Genomic DNA, 14136 nt, shown 5'->3' with positions numbered 1-14136 from the left:
TGTCAAAACCCCTAGTTGACGCCAAAACCAAACCATCCCTCAACTACAAAAAATCCCGTGCTGTACATGTTTGCGTATTTCTAAAGGAACTACTTGCATGCCTACAATTTCAATCACGTGATACTGTTTTACGAATAAAAAACAAGATATTAAATCCACGCAACCAAATCCTAAAAATAGTCCCAGTTTTCCCTTTCTTTACGAATTCCAATGAAGATATGTTGGGGCTGCATGCTTTTGTGTCGTTCTCAAGCACAACCACTTCAACAGATTTCCCTTTACTTCTTTTCTCTGGTTTTTAATCCAACCCTAAATCATGGTACCTTTCGATTTGGCTGCCACCTTTTTCCTTCTTATATTGTGAAACCCCTCCTGACTTCTCCATCACTTACCTCTCTCTATATCTCTCTCTCTCACACACACACACACAGACTCATCCTGTTTTGCGAAGTATTTTTTGGGATATCTAAGTTAGAAAAATGAGCGATATTCCTTATTCCAATGAAACCAACAACGGGAATGGGAATGCGAATGGAAATGGAGTGAATGGCAGGGGACATTCAGTGCTGAATGGATACAGGAAGAGCTGTTGGTATGAGGAAGAAATTGAAGAAAATTTGAGATGGAGCTTTGCTCTTAATAGGTACATTAACTGTCACCATCTTTTACTACCTGCAGTTCACTCAATTTTCAAAAAATGTTTTCAATTTTTGTTGCTTAACCTTTTTTACTACCTATGTTTTTTTGGTTCTTTTATTTAGTGGTTTCTCATGCCATCAAGCTCGACTTAGTGGTCTTTTATTTTGATTGTAAATTTATGAGATGCCCATAGGCAAAATCATTAGGAATTTTTCACCATGTCTTCCATAGACAAAATTATTATGTAGATAATACCTTTTCTGACATTTTACAATCTTAGTGTCAAAACTCCTACTTTAGAAAAATGAAAGAATTCTTAAAATTGAAACACTCTTTCTACCCCCAATCCAAATATCAAGGTCATGAAAAGGTTAGACAAGACATAATAATGTTAGAATACTGTGAGTGTTCTAACCACAAAGTTTGGTTTCCTCATTAATATATTTAACCAAACTTTGTTTAGTTAATTAATTATTTTTTTGTTTGCAGTATATTGCATACAGGAGCTACTCCATTCCAAGACATTGCATTGCTGGACACGAAGCCCTTTGGAAAGGTTTTGATCAATCCTACTCTTAATTAAGTAAAATGATCAATGATAACAAATTAAATTGCAGCAAATTACTCATTCCATTTTCTCTTCTGTATTTGCAGGCTTTAGTGATTGATGGAAAGCTTCAAAGTGCTGAGACGGATGAATTTATCTACCATGAATGTCTTGTGCACCCGCCACTTCTTCTGTTAGACGAAGTCAGTTGTCCAGCACATCACCGAAACCAATGGAGTTTACTTTGGTTTAAACTTCTACCTTTTTCAGCCGTTCCTAGTTTATAGGAATGATTGGTATTTGTTTCTGTTGTAATCTGATCTTGTGTTTGTAATCCTATCCTTAGGATCTGTTTGTATTTGAGCTGTTCACAACTTCTTGTATCTAGGGTTTTCAAACCTAATCTGTAATTACGGAAGTATTATAAATACATGCATCCCATGATTGATATGGTATGCAATTGAAGTGAAACAAACTGAGTCTCTAGATTTTACATGGTATTGAGCCTATTTTTTGTCTAACGACATCGATCCTTCCTTTTTTTTCTTCACGCTCCAATGGCTGACAACAATGTTACCCCCTCCTCCTCCCATACAAACGCTACTCCCAACTCCACTACCAATCCGTCCTTCCACCCTTTTTCCACCATAGTTAACATCAAACTTGACAGGACCAACTACCCACTGTGGTTGGCCCAAATCCTCCCAATTCTCAAAAGTAGAGATCTGATGGGATATGTGGATGGTACCCTGGTGTCCCCGTCCAAGTACGTGTCTGGTTCAACAGCTGTGGATCCTGCCTACACTGCATGGGTTCAACAGGATCAAATGATCCTCAGTTGGATCAATGGATCTTTGACAGCGTCTGTATTGTCTGTCGTGGCAAGCAAGAGGACTGCTCGAGCCACCTGGGAAGCACTCGAGCAACGGTATGCTTCTACTTCTCAAAATAGAATTTTGTTTTTGCGAAATGAATTGCTGCAGACAAAGAAAGGTGATCTTCCTGTTGCGGATTACCTAGATCGCATGAACGCGATCGCTGACAACCTTGCCCTAGCAGGGCAACCTGTGAGTGATGATGAACTCGTTCAGATTGTGTTGAACAATCTCGGACCTGCCTTTGAGATGACTGTCAGTGCAGCTCAAGCCCGTGATACCCCAATCACCTATCCTACTCTTGAGGCTCTGCTGTTAACCACCGAGCGTCGCATGGCTGAGCACACTGCTCCCTTGATGGAATCTGCGCAGGTTAATGCCTTTGTTGCCTCTCGAGGACGAGGGTTTGGTCGCACTCGAGGCACTGGACGAGGAGCATCCTCATCCTTTCGAAGTACTTCTTTCAATCACCGCGGACCTGCACCTCGTAACAACAACAACACCAACCACCGCACTCTGCCATGCAGTAGCGAGCGGGTTGGCTCTAATGGTGAGAGGATTGTTTGCCAAATCTGTGGCAAACCAGGTCATCCGGCCCTTGACTGTTATCACCGAATGAATGCTGCATTTGAAGGCAGAATTCCAGCGACTAAGCTCACAGCCATGGTGTCTTCTCCAGTCACTGTCAACAAACAAAAGAATGGAACCTGGCTGCTCGACACAGGTGCCAACGCTCACCTTACTCCTGATCTTCAGAATCTGGCTAACCCTAAAGAGTACTCTGGTAATGAAACTATTGGGGGTGTAGGTAATGGATCTGGCATTTCTATCTCTCATACTGGTTCAAATACATTACATACTTCCACTTGCTCCTTTGATTTACCTAACATTCTTCACTGTCCCACTGCCACCCAAAATATTCTCTCCGCACACAAATTTACTTTAGACAACCATTGCTACCTACTGATTTTTCCTTCCTTTTTCCTTGTTAAGGACCTCAAGACCCGGAAGACGCTTTTCCGAGGGAGATGTGAGAATGGATTATATCCATTTCCATGTGGCATTGGACAACTCAAGCATCCAATATCTGCATTTGTAGGGCTTCGGTGTTCAGTGAATACATGGCATGCGAGGCTTGGTCACCCTGCCAATTCTATCGTTAAGTTTTTAATTTCAAATAATTTGGTACCAATTCATGGTCCTTCAAAGGTCAATTTTTGTGAGTCATGTCCCTTAGGTAAGAGTACTAAGTTACCTTTTCAATTGTCCGAGTCTATTTCAAAGTTTCCTTTGCAACTAGTGCATTCTGATGTGTGGTGTTCTCCCATTATTTCGAATGAAGGTTTTCGTTACTATGTTTTGTTTGTGGATGATTACTCTCGCTATTCTTGGCTTTTTCCAATGAAAAACAAAAGTGAAGTGTTTCAAATCTTTGTTCAATTTAAGGCACATGTTGAAAAAATGCTTAATTTTCCGATTACAATCCTTCAATGTGATGAAGGTGGCGAATATAAAAGCCATGCCTTTACTCAATTTCTTGCTGCTAATGGCATTTCACAACGGTTTTCATGTCCTAAACACCCTGAACAAAATGGAATAGCCGAGCGCAAACATCGCCATATTATTGAAACGAGCATAGTCATGCTGTCTAAATCTCACATGTCCAACCGATTTTGGTTTGATGCATGCTCCACGGCCATGTATTTGATAAATCGTTTGCCCACTAAACTTCTATCCTATGCGTCTCCTTATGAAAAACTTTTTCAAAAACAACCCAAGTATGACACTTTAAAGGTTTTTGGATGTAGATGTTTTCCTTGGTTAGTACCTTACATGCAAAATAAACTTCAACCAAAATCAAAACCGTGTGTCTTCTTAGGTTATTCACTGAATCACCAAGGTTACAAGTGCTTGGATCTGTCTACCAGACGCATTTACGTGTCTCGCCATGTCCTCTTCGATGAGGACTGCTTCCCTTTTAAGGGTCTCACATCTTCTTCAGAAAGTGTCACCACTTCAGGTAATAACCAAGCCCCAGACTTATTATTAATTTTTGATACCCCTAGTTGCCCTAGTATGCCTCAACCCCGTCATCTTAATCTAGTCGAACCACAACGTGCCCAAGACGTCACTTCCACCCCCCTCCCTATTGACACAGAACCCTGTCAACCTATTCCTCAATCTCACCCTCTTGCCATCCCCCCCTGCCCTCCAATACCCGTGTCATCTCCTTCTGCCCAGATTATCCAACCATCACATGAGCAAGTCGATGTACCTTCTGAATCTGTGCTTCCTGTCACTGCCAGTGGCCCACACTATTCGATTACCACACGCTCCAAGTCAGGCATCCATAAACCCAATCCAAAATATGCTATGCATTTAACTGTTGACAAGTTCCCTGTTGAACCCACGTGTTTCAGTCAAGCTGTCAAGTCTCAGGAGTGGAGGAATGCCATGGTTCAAGAATTTAATGCCCTGCAGCGATGTGGCACTTGGAGTTTGGTTCCTCATCGTCCTAACATGAATCTGCTGCCCAATAAATGGGTGTTCAAGTTGAAGCGACGTGCTGATGGTTCGATTGAACGACATAAAGCTCGACTTGTCGCCAACGGGTTTCATCAACAGGCTGGTGTGGATTACAGTGAGACCTTCAGTCCCGTTGTTAAGCACAGTACGATACGGCTTGTTTTAAGTCTTGCCATGTCCAACAAATGGCCTGTCAGGCAGCTGGATGTGCAAAATGCGTTTTTGCATGGTTTTTTGCAGGAAGACGTTTTCATGCGCCAACCACCAGGTTTTGTTGATCAACAATTCCCTACACATGTGTGTAAGCTTCAACGTAGTCTTTATGGTTTAAAACAAGCGCCCCGGGCTTGGTTTCAAAGGTTCTCAGATTTTCTGCTTGAACTTGGATTTCACGAATCCAGTTGTGACTACAGTTTGTTTGTCTTCAGAAAGCAGGGTGTGTATATTATTCTTTTAATTTATGTCGATGATATACTAATCACCGGCAATAGTCCTCCTCAAATTTCCAGGTTGATTACTCGACTTGGTACGTTGTTTTCGATGAAAGATTTAGGTCCTCTTCATTATTTTTTGGGTGTCGAAGTGACCTACTATGGGACTGCGATGCATCTGTGTCAGTCTAAATATGCCTTAGACCTGCTTTCTCGTACAAAATTTACTGAAGCCAAGCCTATCTCCACTCCGGTCTCTTCTGGACATAAGCTCAGTGCGTATGAGGGAGACCTGTTTGACAAACCTGAGGTATATCGTAGTGTAGTTGGTGCCCTACAGTATATCACCATTACACGACCAGATATGTCCTATGCTGTCAACCAAGTGTGCCAATTTATGCATGCTCCCAAAACCTCTCACTGGATGGCTGTCAAACGGATCTTGCGATATTTGAAGGCTACACATAATCATGGTCTTCTATATAAGCCTGGCACTACCCAACTCAGTGCCTTCTCTGATGCGGATTATGCAGGCAATCCGGATACTCGGCACTCTACGGGTGGTTTTTGTATATATCTTGGTTCCAATCTTGTCTCCTGGAGTTCGAAGAAACAGAAGACCGTATCTCGGTCTAGTGCTGAAGCCGAGTACAGGCAGTTAGCATACACTGCAGCGGAGCTATCCTGGTTCCGGTCTTTATTCAAAGACTTGCATTTGCATCTGAGTCCTCCTCCCATATGGTGCGATAATATCTCCTCCATTGCTCTAGCGTCCAATCCCGTATTCCATGCACGAACCAAACACTTAGAGGTTGATTATCACTATGTCAGGGAGAAGGTTGTTCGTGGTCAATTATTGGTTCACTATATTTGTTCCCAAGATCAACTTGCGGACCTGTTTACCAAAGGCTTGTCGTCGTCTCGGTTTAAGTTTCTTGTCTCCAAACTTCCGGTTGTTCCACAACCTGTCAGCTTGCGGGGGGCTGTTAGACGAAGTCAGTTGTCCAGCACATCACCGAAACCAATGGAGTTTACTTTGGTTTAAACTTCTACCTTTTTCAGCCGTTCCTAGTTTATAGGAATGATTGGTATTTGTTTCTGTTGTAATCTGATCTTGTGTTTGTAATCCTATCCTTAGGATCTGTTTGTATTTGAGCTGTTCACAACTTCTTGTATCTAGGGTTTTCAAACCTAATCTGTAATTACGGAAGTATTATAAATACATGCATCCCATGATTGATATGGTATGCAATTGAAGTGAAACAAACTGAGTCTCTAGATTTTACACCACTTCTTCATCATCCCAAGTACCTAAATTCTCTGTTCCATATCAATAAAATTTATGTCGTTTCGCCGAGGTTTATATATATATATATATATATATATATATATATATATATATATATATAAAATGGATGTTAAGAGCAACAATGTTAATATATATATATATATATATATAAAATGGATGTTAAGAGCAACAATGTTAATATCTCCGTAATTGATGTCAACTTCAGTCCAAAGAGCATCTTCATCATGGGAGGAGGTGAAGGCTCCACTGCAAGAGAACTTCTGAGACACAGGACTGTGGAGAAGGTTGTCATGTGTGACATTGATGAGGTAAAATAAAACTTCCCTCTATAAGTCGCACTGTGTCCGGTTTTGAGCTGCTTTTCATTTGTCCCGTTGTTTGAAAAAGACAAAAAGAAGGATTAGCTGTGGAAGCACAAAAAAGAATTTTAATTTTTCGAAAGTACTGTTTTGGGATTTGTCTGACTTACAACTTACAAGTGACAACATATTGTATATGATAGGACAGAATTATTCACCATAAGCTGCAATACTAATGCAGGAGGTGGTAGGGTTCTGCAAGTCATATTTGATTGTAAACAGTGAAGCTTTCTGTGATCCAAGATTGGAGCTCATCATCAATGATGCCAGGTTTATTCTCAGCATATACATTTATATCAATGATGCCGGCTTTATAACTTTATCGATACAACACTTAACTACTGTTAAAGGAAAAACGTCGTACACGGTGAGCTTATGTGTCACAATTAATATTATTGGGGGTGTTGCAGGGCTGAGCTAGAACACAGAGAAGAGCAGTATGATGTGATCATTGGTGACCTTGCAGACCCAATAGAAGGAGGTCCATCTTATAAACTCTACACCAAATCCTTCTATGAATTAATTGTCAAGCCTAGACTCAGCAAGGAAGGCATTTTTGTCACACAGGTAACTTAAACACACTCATGCATGCGATATCCTAGTTAGTAAGGGCAGCGTGTCCGCCTGTATGTACTGTCTTGTCAACAAACAAAAAAATTATCACCCACAGAAACATAACCCTAATCATAGAATTAACCACTTTTCTTTTTCATATGCAGGCAGGTCCTGCTGGAATTTTCAGCCATACAGAAGTTTTCTCCTGCATTTACAATACTTTGAGGCAGGTCTTCAGATGTAAGTTATACTGACTAAGAAAATGAGTTCCCCCTATCTCTCTCTTTTCTTTTTTTTCTTTTTTTTTAAAATCAATTTTATCTCTTCTCTTTTCTTATAACTCATCTGTCTGCAGATGTTGTGCCTTATTCAGCTCATATTCCTTCTTATGCCGATATATGGGGATGGATCATGGTACAAAAACTAGCACCTTCACTATAAAACCAATCTTCTTATTTACTTCTTTAAGCGACACCATTTTGTATTTTAAGTGACATTAAGGACCCTAAGTAATTGTTTAAAATGGCAGGCCTCAGATACCCCTATTGAGCTGAGTGCTGATGAATTAGACCTCAGAATTAAACAGAGGATCACAGGGGAGAACAGATACCTAGATGGAAAAACATTTTCATCAGCCTCTACCTTGAGCAAAGCTGTTCGGAAATCGTAAGTCGGGTGCCTAATATGTTGATTTTCCTCTTAATAATAATTAATTAAGCAGCTACTGATTTAAGCTAGGATTATGGGTTGTTGGCAGGATGGTCAAAGAGACTCATGTGTATACAGAAGGAACGGCAAGGTTCATATATGGCCATGGCCATGGCACTGCCTACAAACTCGAGTAAGCTTCAAGAAATGGAAGAGTGAAGAACCACGACCAAAAGCCAGCACTTAGAAACATGAGAGCAAGTGGAAAACAATCTTTGGGTCTTCCTTTTTTTTTTTTCAGCTGTATTTCTTTTTTCTTTTCTTTTCTTTTTTTTTTTTTTTTTTTTTTTTTTTTGTGTAGTAACTTATAAACACTATGATATAAATCCTTATTTGTGCCTCTCTTAAGATATGGAATATGGGAATTATTGGAGTATGAAATGGTGATGCAATACTACTTTTTAAGACCGTTCAAACCCCATAGGATAAATGGTTCTTTTGAGCTTTAAGTTTTATCAGTTTGAAGAGTAATATTCTCTTGTCAGACCGTGGATACAATAGATACAGACTAATTTATATAAATATTTTTAGATTCACAATTTGACATGATAACTTCTTATGTAGTTTATAGTCTGCCATGAAACGTTATTGTACCAAGATAATTTCAAATTTTACCTAGGAAATAAAAGTGAGAAATCTTACCCTTATTTCTGCTCAAATTAGACTTTATTCAAATTGGGTGTCAAGCCCATTTTTGTTTTGGGTTTGAAGCCCATTTGTCCTCCTCCCTTTTTCACATGCGAAAAACAAAAAATTCAGGTGGAGATAAGAGGAGTGAACGATCGGGAGAGATGGAGAGAGGAATGGGATGTGGAGGAGTAGGATTAGAATTCTCTCCCCTTCTCTTTCCATCTCCTTCCATCCCCTCCTCTCACATTCTCTATTTTGTCTTTTTATTTCTATAAAAAATTAATATAAGATGTTGACGTGGCTTAATCGTGACCGTTCAAATAGGAGAGGAGGAAAGAGGAGGGAAAAAAAGAGAGGAGAGAATCCTACTCAAGAGGACAGAGACGGTAGCAGAAGAAGATGAAAGGTTTCACGAGAGAAACATTTTTTTATTAATAACTTTTTCCAAAATTATTGTGTTTTGATGTAACAGAGATTATTTAAATTGAATACTTAATTTATTTGATGACTCATATAAAAAATGACCTACAGACCTTCAAAATGAAAAACTTAGAAAAGCAGACAAAGAATGTTTGATAGTACCCCAACGAGCGTTGCTCAATGCATTAACGCTCAAAATCAGGTCTCATTAACAATCCGAATCAGTTTTTGCACATCCTTGTGATTCAATTGGATGATCTAGACGAAACATAAAACTCAACATATACTGTCTCTCGTCTTGTTACAACTCAAGAGAGAGACGATGTGAAAAGCATCATCATCATGTTTGCATTCTGTTGGCCTGTGAGGAGTCAGATGTCATTTTCCCTTTTCTCCAACCAATGATCGAATTAAACGTTGAGCTGAGTCTTTGTTTATCTTTTGTGTTGTGTTAATTTATGGAAATTATGAACGCAATAATGGAATTTAGATGAAATGATCATCCTGTTGCATCATGCACTGTGGTCGCTTCCACAACTCATCACCCTCATGAATCACAAGGTTCATGACTTGTGACACAAACCGCGTTGTCGTTTCCCTATTAAACTAATCAATTGTCTTCTTGTTTAGTTGTCAATTATTTGTGTTTGGTGAGCAAATATCAGACACTTCTATTTTTTTTTTTTCCCTGATTACGATCGTTTTTTGTCAACTCATAATTTTCTTTTTCTTGATTCGAAGATGTGAATTGCAGAACATACTCAACTACTAGAGTTTTCAGTGTGAATTTGCACCTCAAATGATTAAGAATGCTTATTTATGCACTCAAAGAGATGTGTTCAATTCCTTCCTTCAAAAGTAGCGTGTCAAAATAAAAATATGAGTTTGCTTATGTTGAGAGTATTAATCTCACATCGGAAAAAAAAAAAAAAAAAAAAAAAACCATGCAAGTATTTAAAGTAATTTTAACTACTATACTTTTTATATTAGTTAATTTAACGATGAAACCTCAACTTTCTTAAGCTTTCTTTGATAGCACTGTACATTAGTCTTTTTAAGAAAGGAAAAGTGCAAAGTTTTTGAGGTATCATCCATTCTTTTAAGGGTTTTTATCACAAATGGTCCTTGAAATTGACCCACGTCATCAAGATAGTCTCTAAAATTGAAAATCGATTAATGTAGTCCTTGAAAATGGTCATTGCAAATCAATATTATCATTCCGTCACAATTCGGTCAAAAATTCTGTTATGTACACATAATTAGGCCCACGAATCTAATTAATTATTGCCATGTTGATTAAAAATATTTAAATAATAATAAAATAATTTATTGGTGTGGGGCTGTCGATCTAGGTCCCGGGTGTGGCGGTAGATCGGAGGATACAGTGGGAGAAGGTGGTGTACATTGGAGTCAGAGATGGAGAAGATGGTTTGGTTTGATTGAGTGGTGAGGTGGTGCCGACTATGTTTCAATGAGTGATGGTGCTGATGGTCGAGTGGTGAGGTGGTGACAATTATGTTTTAATTAGATTTGTGGGATCTAATTATGTGTCATATCAGTACATAACAAAAATTTTGATAGATTTGCAATTGAATGATTACATTGATTTACGACACCAAATTTCAGGAACTATATTGATCGATTTTCAATTTTAATGATCACCTTGATGGATTGAGTCAATTTCAAGAATCTTTTGTGAAAAGAACCCTTATTTTAAATTTCTATTCAAACCTCGGGAGAGAGGATTAAAACTTTTGTATACGTGACAACGAATATTTTATCATGCGAGTTAGAAGCCCTACCACTAGTTTATTATGGTATGAACACTGCTACCGTATCTTCGACAAAATCACTTCACATTATTAAAGAATTAATCATTCGAGTTAATTTAATTTGACAGATCTTACAATTTTCACTAGTCCATATCAATTAAATATAAAGAAATCAAGGAAAAAGTCTCTACTGTCTATTGTTTAATACGGCATCTAAGTTTTTTTTCACGAGGGTCCAAAACATGAACACTGTCCTTTAGTGTAGGAACCTTGAAGGGCATAAGATCAAATATATGCCTTTAAATTTTTGGAATATAGGTTTTCAATATCTAGTAATTAATTCATTAGGAGAATCTCTAATTTGATCACCATCAAAGTCTGCATTGAATCCCTTACAAACTAATGAATGTAAACAAAATAAACTTTTAAATGAAAATAAATTATATGTTAAATTGGGGCCAGTAATTTATATTGTATTTTCGTAATATCTCTATATAGCCATGCAAACCAAACCCTACCCAAAGTGAATGGCTTGGAAGTTAGGAAGCAGAGCGCGAAATTCAAAATTTTATTATGACAAAATTAAATTGCTCTGCTTTTTGGTTAGGGAAAGTTATAGTACTCTGTTAAAAGTTAATTTTCTTAAGATAGTCAACGTAAAGAGTTTGAACTATGATTAACTTAAATAAGAAGACATAACCAGCTTGTCTTTTTAAAATTATTTGTACAACAGTCAACAATAATATTTTAGGATGTGAAAATAACCTAACCCAGATTTTATACAAAAACGGATTATTCTTGTGCAAAGACAACTCATTTAGGACCCTAATTAGTCTTGAGAAAGAAAAAAAAAAGGGAAGCCTTTTTTACGCACATATATGTTTACCTTCAACGTATTTTTTTTAAATAGTTTCAATTTCACGATGTTAAATTTTTATTATCTATAGGTGTAAAATGAAGAATAACGAAAAGGAATGTGTTTAGGAAAACTCTTTTAAACTTTACCAAGAAAAACACAGAGAAAAAAATATGCATATGGATCAGGCAATTTTGGAGGGGTGTATGCTTGCCAAGAACTTGGAGCTAGACAAAATCATCATCGAATTAGATTCTAAGCAAGTAATTTTTAACTTAAGTAATTCCATATTCAATGGTAGGTGGGACACGGTTCCGGTCTTAAGGAAAATTCTGCGTGTGAAGGAATTTTTCTAGATGTGTCGTTGGTCCTGGGTGCCTAGATCGGCAAATATGGTTGTTGATCGGACTTGCTTCTTCCAAGAATACGGAGATGAGCGATTATACTTAGGTTGATAGACCTCCATCTTCGATAGTTTATATATTGAACAAAGATGGTTTACCATGTCCGCCTTAAGTCTTGTTTAGGATCCAGTGATTTAAGGTGACACAATGATGTGGTTGTGTCAAGTCTTTGTTCCCTATATCACTCTGAAGTAGTTTATTTGTATTATGTTTTGTTCGTTGTTCCTTGGTGTGGAACTCTTTGTAGTTTCTTGGTTGCCCTGGTTATAAATCCAGTTTACCCAAAAAAAAAAGTTGCACCAATTGCTGGATGCTTACACTAATAAAAAATAAATAAATAAAAAACATGCATGGATCACATGGGAATTGGGAAAAACAGTACTGTGTGTAAAAGTGCTTGCTTACCCAAGGATGCCTCGGACACTGGCTTTTGATAAAGATTGGTCGACTCTCGCCTTTAGGTTCTGCAATAAAAACCTGCCACATTTTTCACATGCAGTTGGATGAAGTTGCCAAGCGAGGTGTACATAGACGCGTATACAGTCTTATTCAAAGTTACTATAATGTCCTTCTTTTCATATAATTAACAAAATTCTTAATTTCTAGATGAGGAAATGTTAGATCAACATTAAAGATATGTTTGCAAAAAATTAACTAAATTCAGAATTGTTTAGTCATCTAATGATTATTTAACAAATAGATAAATTATATTTCTTACTTAAATATTGAAATTTTAACAACGTAAGCAAACGGTTAAACAAATTTTTTTTTTTTTTGGCAAATTGATATTTAAAATAAAGGTGGGCAAATAGGTCATGGACCTGCAGGTCGGGGCGATTACAAGCATTCGGGATGGGTTCAGTGTGGGTCTTTTATACAAAAAACGGGGCATGGCGGTGCAGGTTCTTATAAATTGCGGGGCGAGTCCAATATTTGAGGACACAAGCACACACAAACACAACACACAGACTTTACGACTTTATTTGAACTGAGAGTTTCTCGATCTCTCTTTCCCAATCTAACTCTCACGACTCTCGACTGTCAGACCTCATGACTTCATCCATTTGTCGTGAGTCGGCTCATTGTTGCTCCATTCTCGTCTCTGTCTGTTCTTCATCGATCAAGTTCATCACGTCTTCGTCGATCGAGGTCCCTCCCATCTCCATCGATTATGATTTCTCCAACCATCCAAAAATTGCAAAGAATGAGAGATGCATGAGCAGCACAAATAGTGACGGAGACGACGATGCAGTGGTACAAGGCATTTAAGTATGACAGGATACGATTTGACCTGGTCATTTTGCGTTTTCGAGTTTTGGGATTTTGTGGGCGTTGTTGGGTTTTATGGTTCTAGATCAATGAATGACAACGAAGGAAGACGACTTATTTAAGCACTCAAAATTTTTTATTTTTTTATACAAAAACGGGTTATTCTTGTGCAAAGACAACTCATTTAGGACCCTAATCAGTCTTGAGAAGGAAAAAAAAAAAAAAAAAAAAAAGCCTTTTTTACACACATATATGTTTACCTTCAACATATTTTTTTTAAATAATTTCAATTTCACGACGTTACATCTTTATTATCTGTAGGTGTAAAATGAAGAATAACGAAAAGGAATGTGTTTAGGAAAACTCTTTTAAACTTTACCAAGAAAAACACAGAGAAAAAATATGCATATGGATCACAAGGAATTTGAACAATTCTACCTTATACCTAAAGTTGCACCCAATTACTGGATGCTTACACTAACGAAAACAAAAAAAAAAAAAAACACACGCATGGATCACATGGGAATTGGGCAAAACATTACTGTGTGTAAAAGTGCTTACCCAAGGATGCCTCGTACACTGGCTTTTGATAAGACTGATTGACCCTCGCCATTAGGTTCTGCAATAATAAACCTGCCACATTTTTCACATGCAGTTGGATGATGTTGCCGAGCGAGGTGTACATAGACGCGTATAAATCCTTAATTTCTAGATGAGGAAATGTTAGATCAACATTAAAGATATGTTTGCAAAAAATTAACTAAATTCAAAATTGTTTAGTCATCTAATGATTATTTAATAAATAAATAAATTATATTTTTCACTTAAATATTGAA

General features: G+C 37.7%; 1 protein-coding gene across 1 annotated transcript; it reads left to right on the top strand.

Annotated features, from left to right (window-relative positions):
- Positions 1 to 411: 411 nt before the first annotated feature.
- On the top strand, positions 412 to 8177 carry LOC137730452 (thermospermine synthase ACAULIS5-like). The gene is made up of 11 exons (XM_068469439.1): positions 412 to 643; positions 1129 to 1195; positions 1294 to 1366; positions 6304 to 6325; positions 6533 to 6635; positions 6868 to 6956; positions 7097 to 7253; positions 7406 to 7481; positions 7597 to 7655; positions 7771 to 7907; positions 7999 to 8177. Exons 1-11 carry the CDS (start codon positions 480 to 482, stop codon positions 8084 to 8086), a joined length of 1035 nt encoding a protein of 344 aa, XP_068325540.1. The 5' UTR covers positions 412 to 479; the 3' UTR covers positions 8087 to 8177.
- The last annotated feature ends 5959 nt before the right edge of the window (positions 8178 to 14136 follow it).

This window comes from Pyrus communis, chromosome 4 (assembly GCF_963583255.1).
Source record: "Pyrus communis chromosome 4, drPyrComm1.1, whole genome shotgun sequence".
Classification (NCBI taxonomy): Eukaryota; Viridiplantae; Streptophyta; class Magnoliopsida; order Rosales; family Rosaceae; genus Pyrus; species Pyrus communis.
The sequence above is the reverse complement of the archived record's forward strand: the minus strand, read 5'-3'. Positions and strand labels throughout refer to the sequence as shown.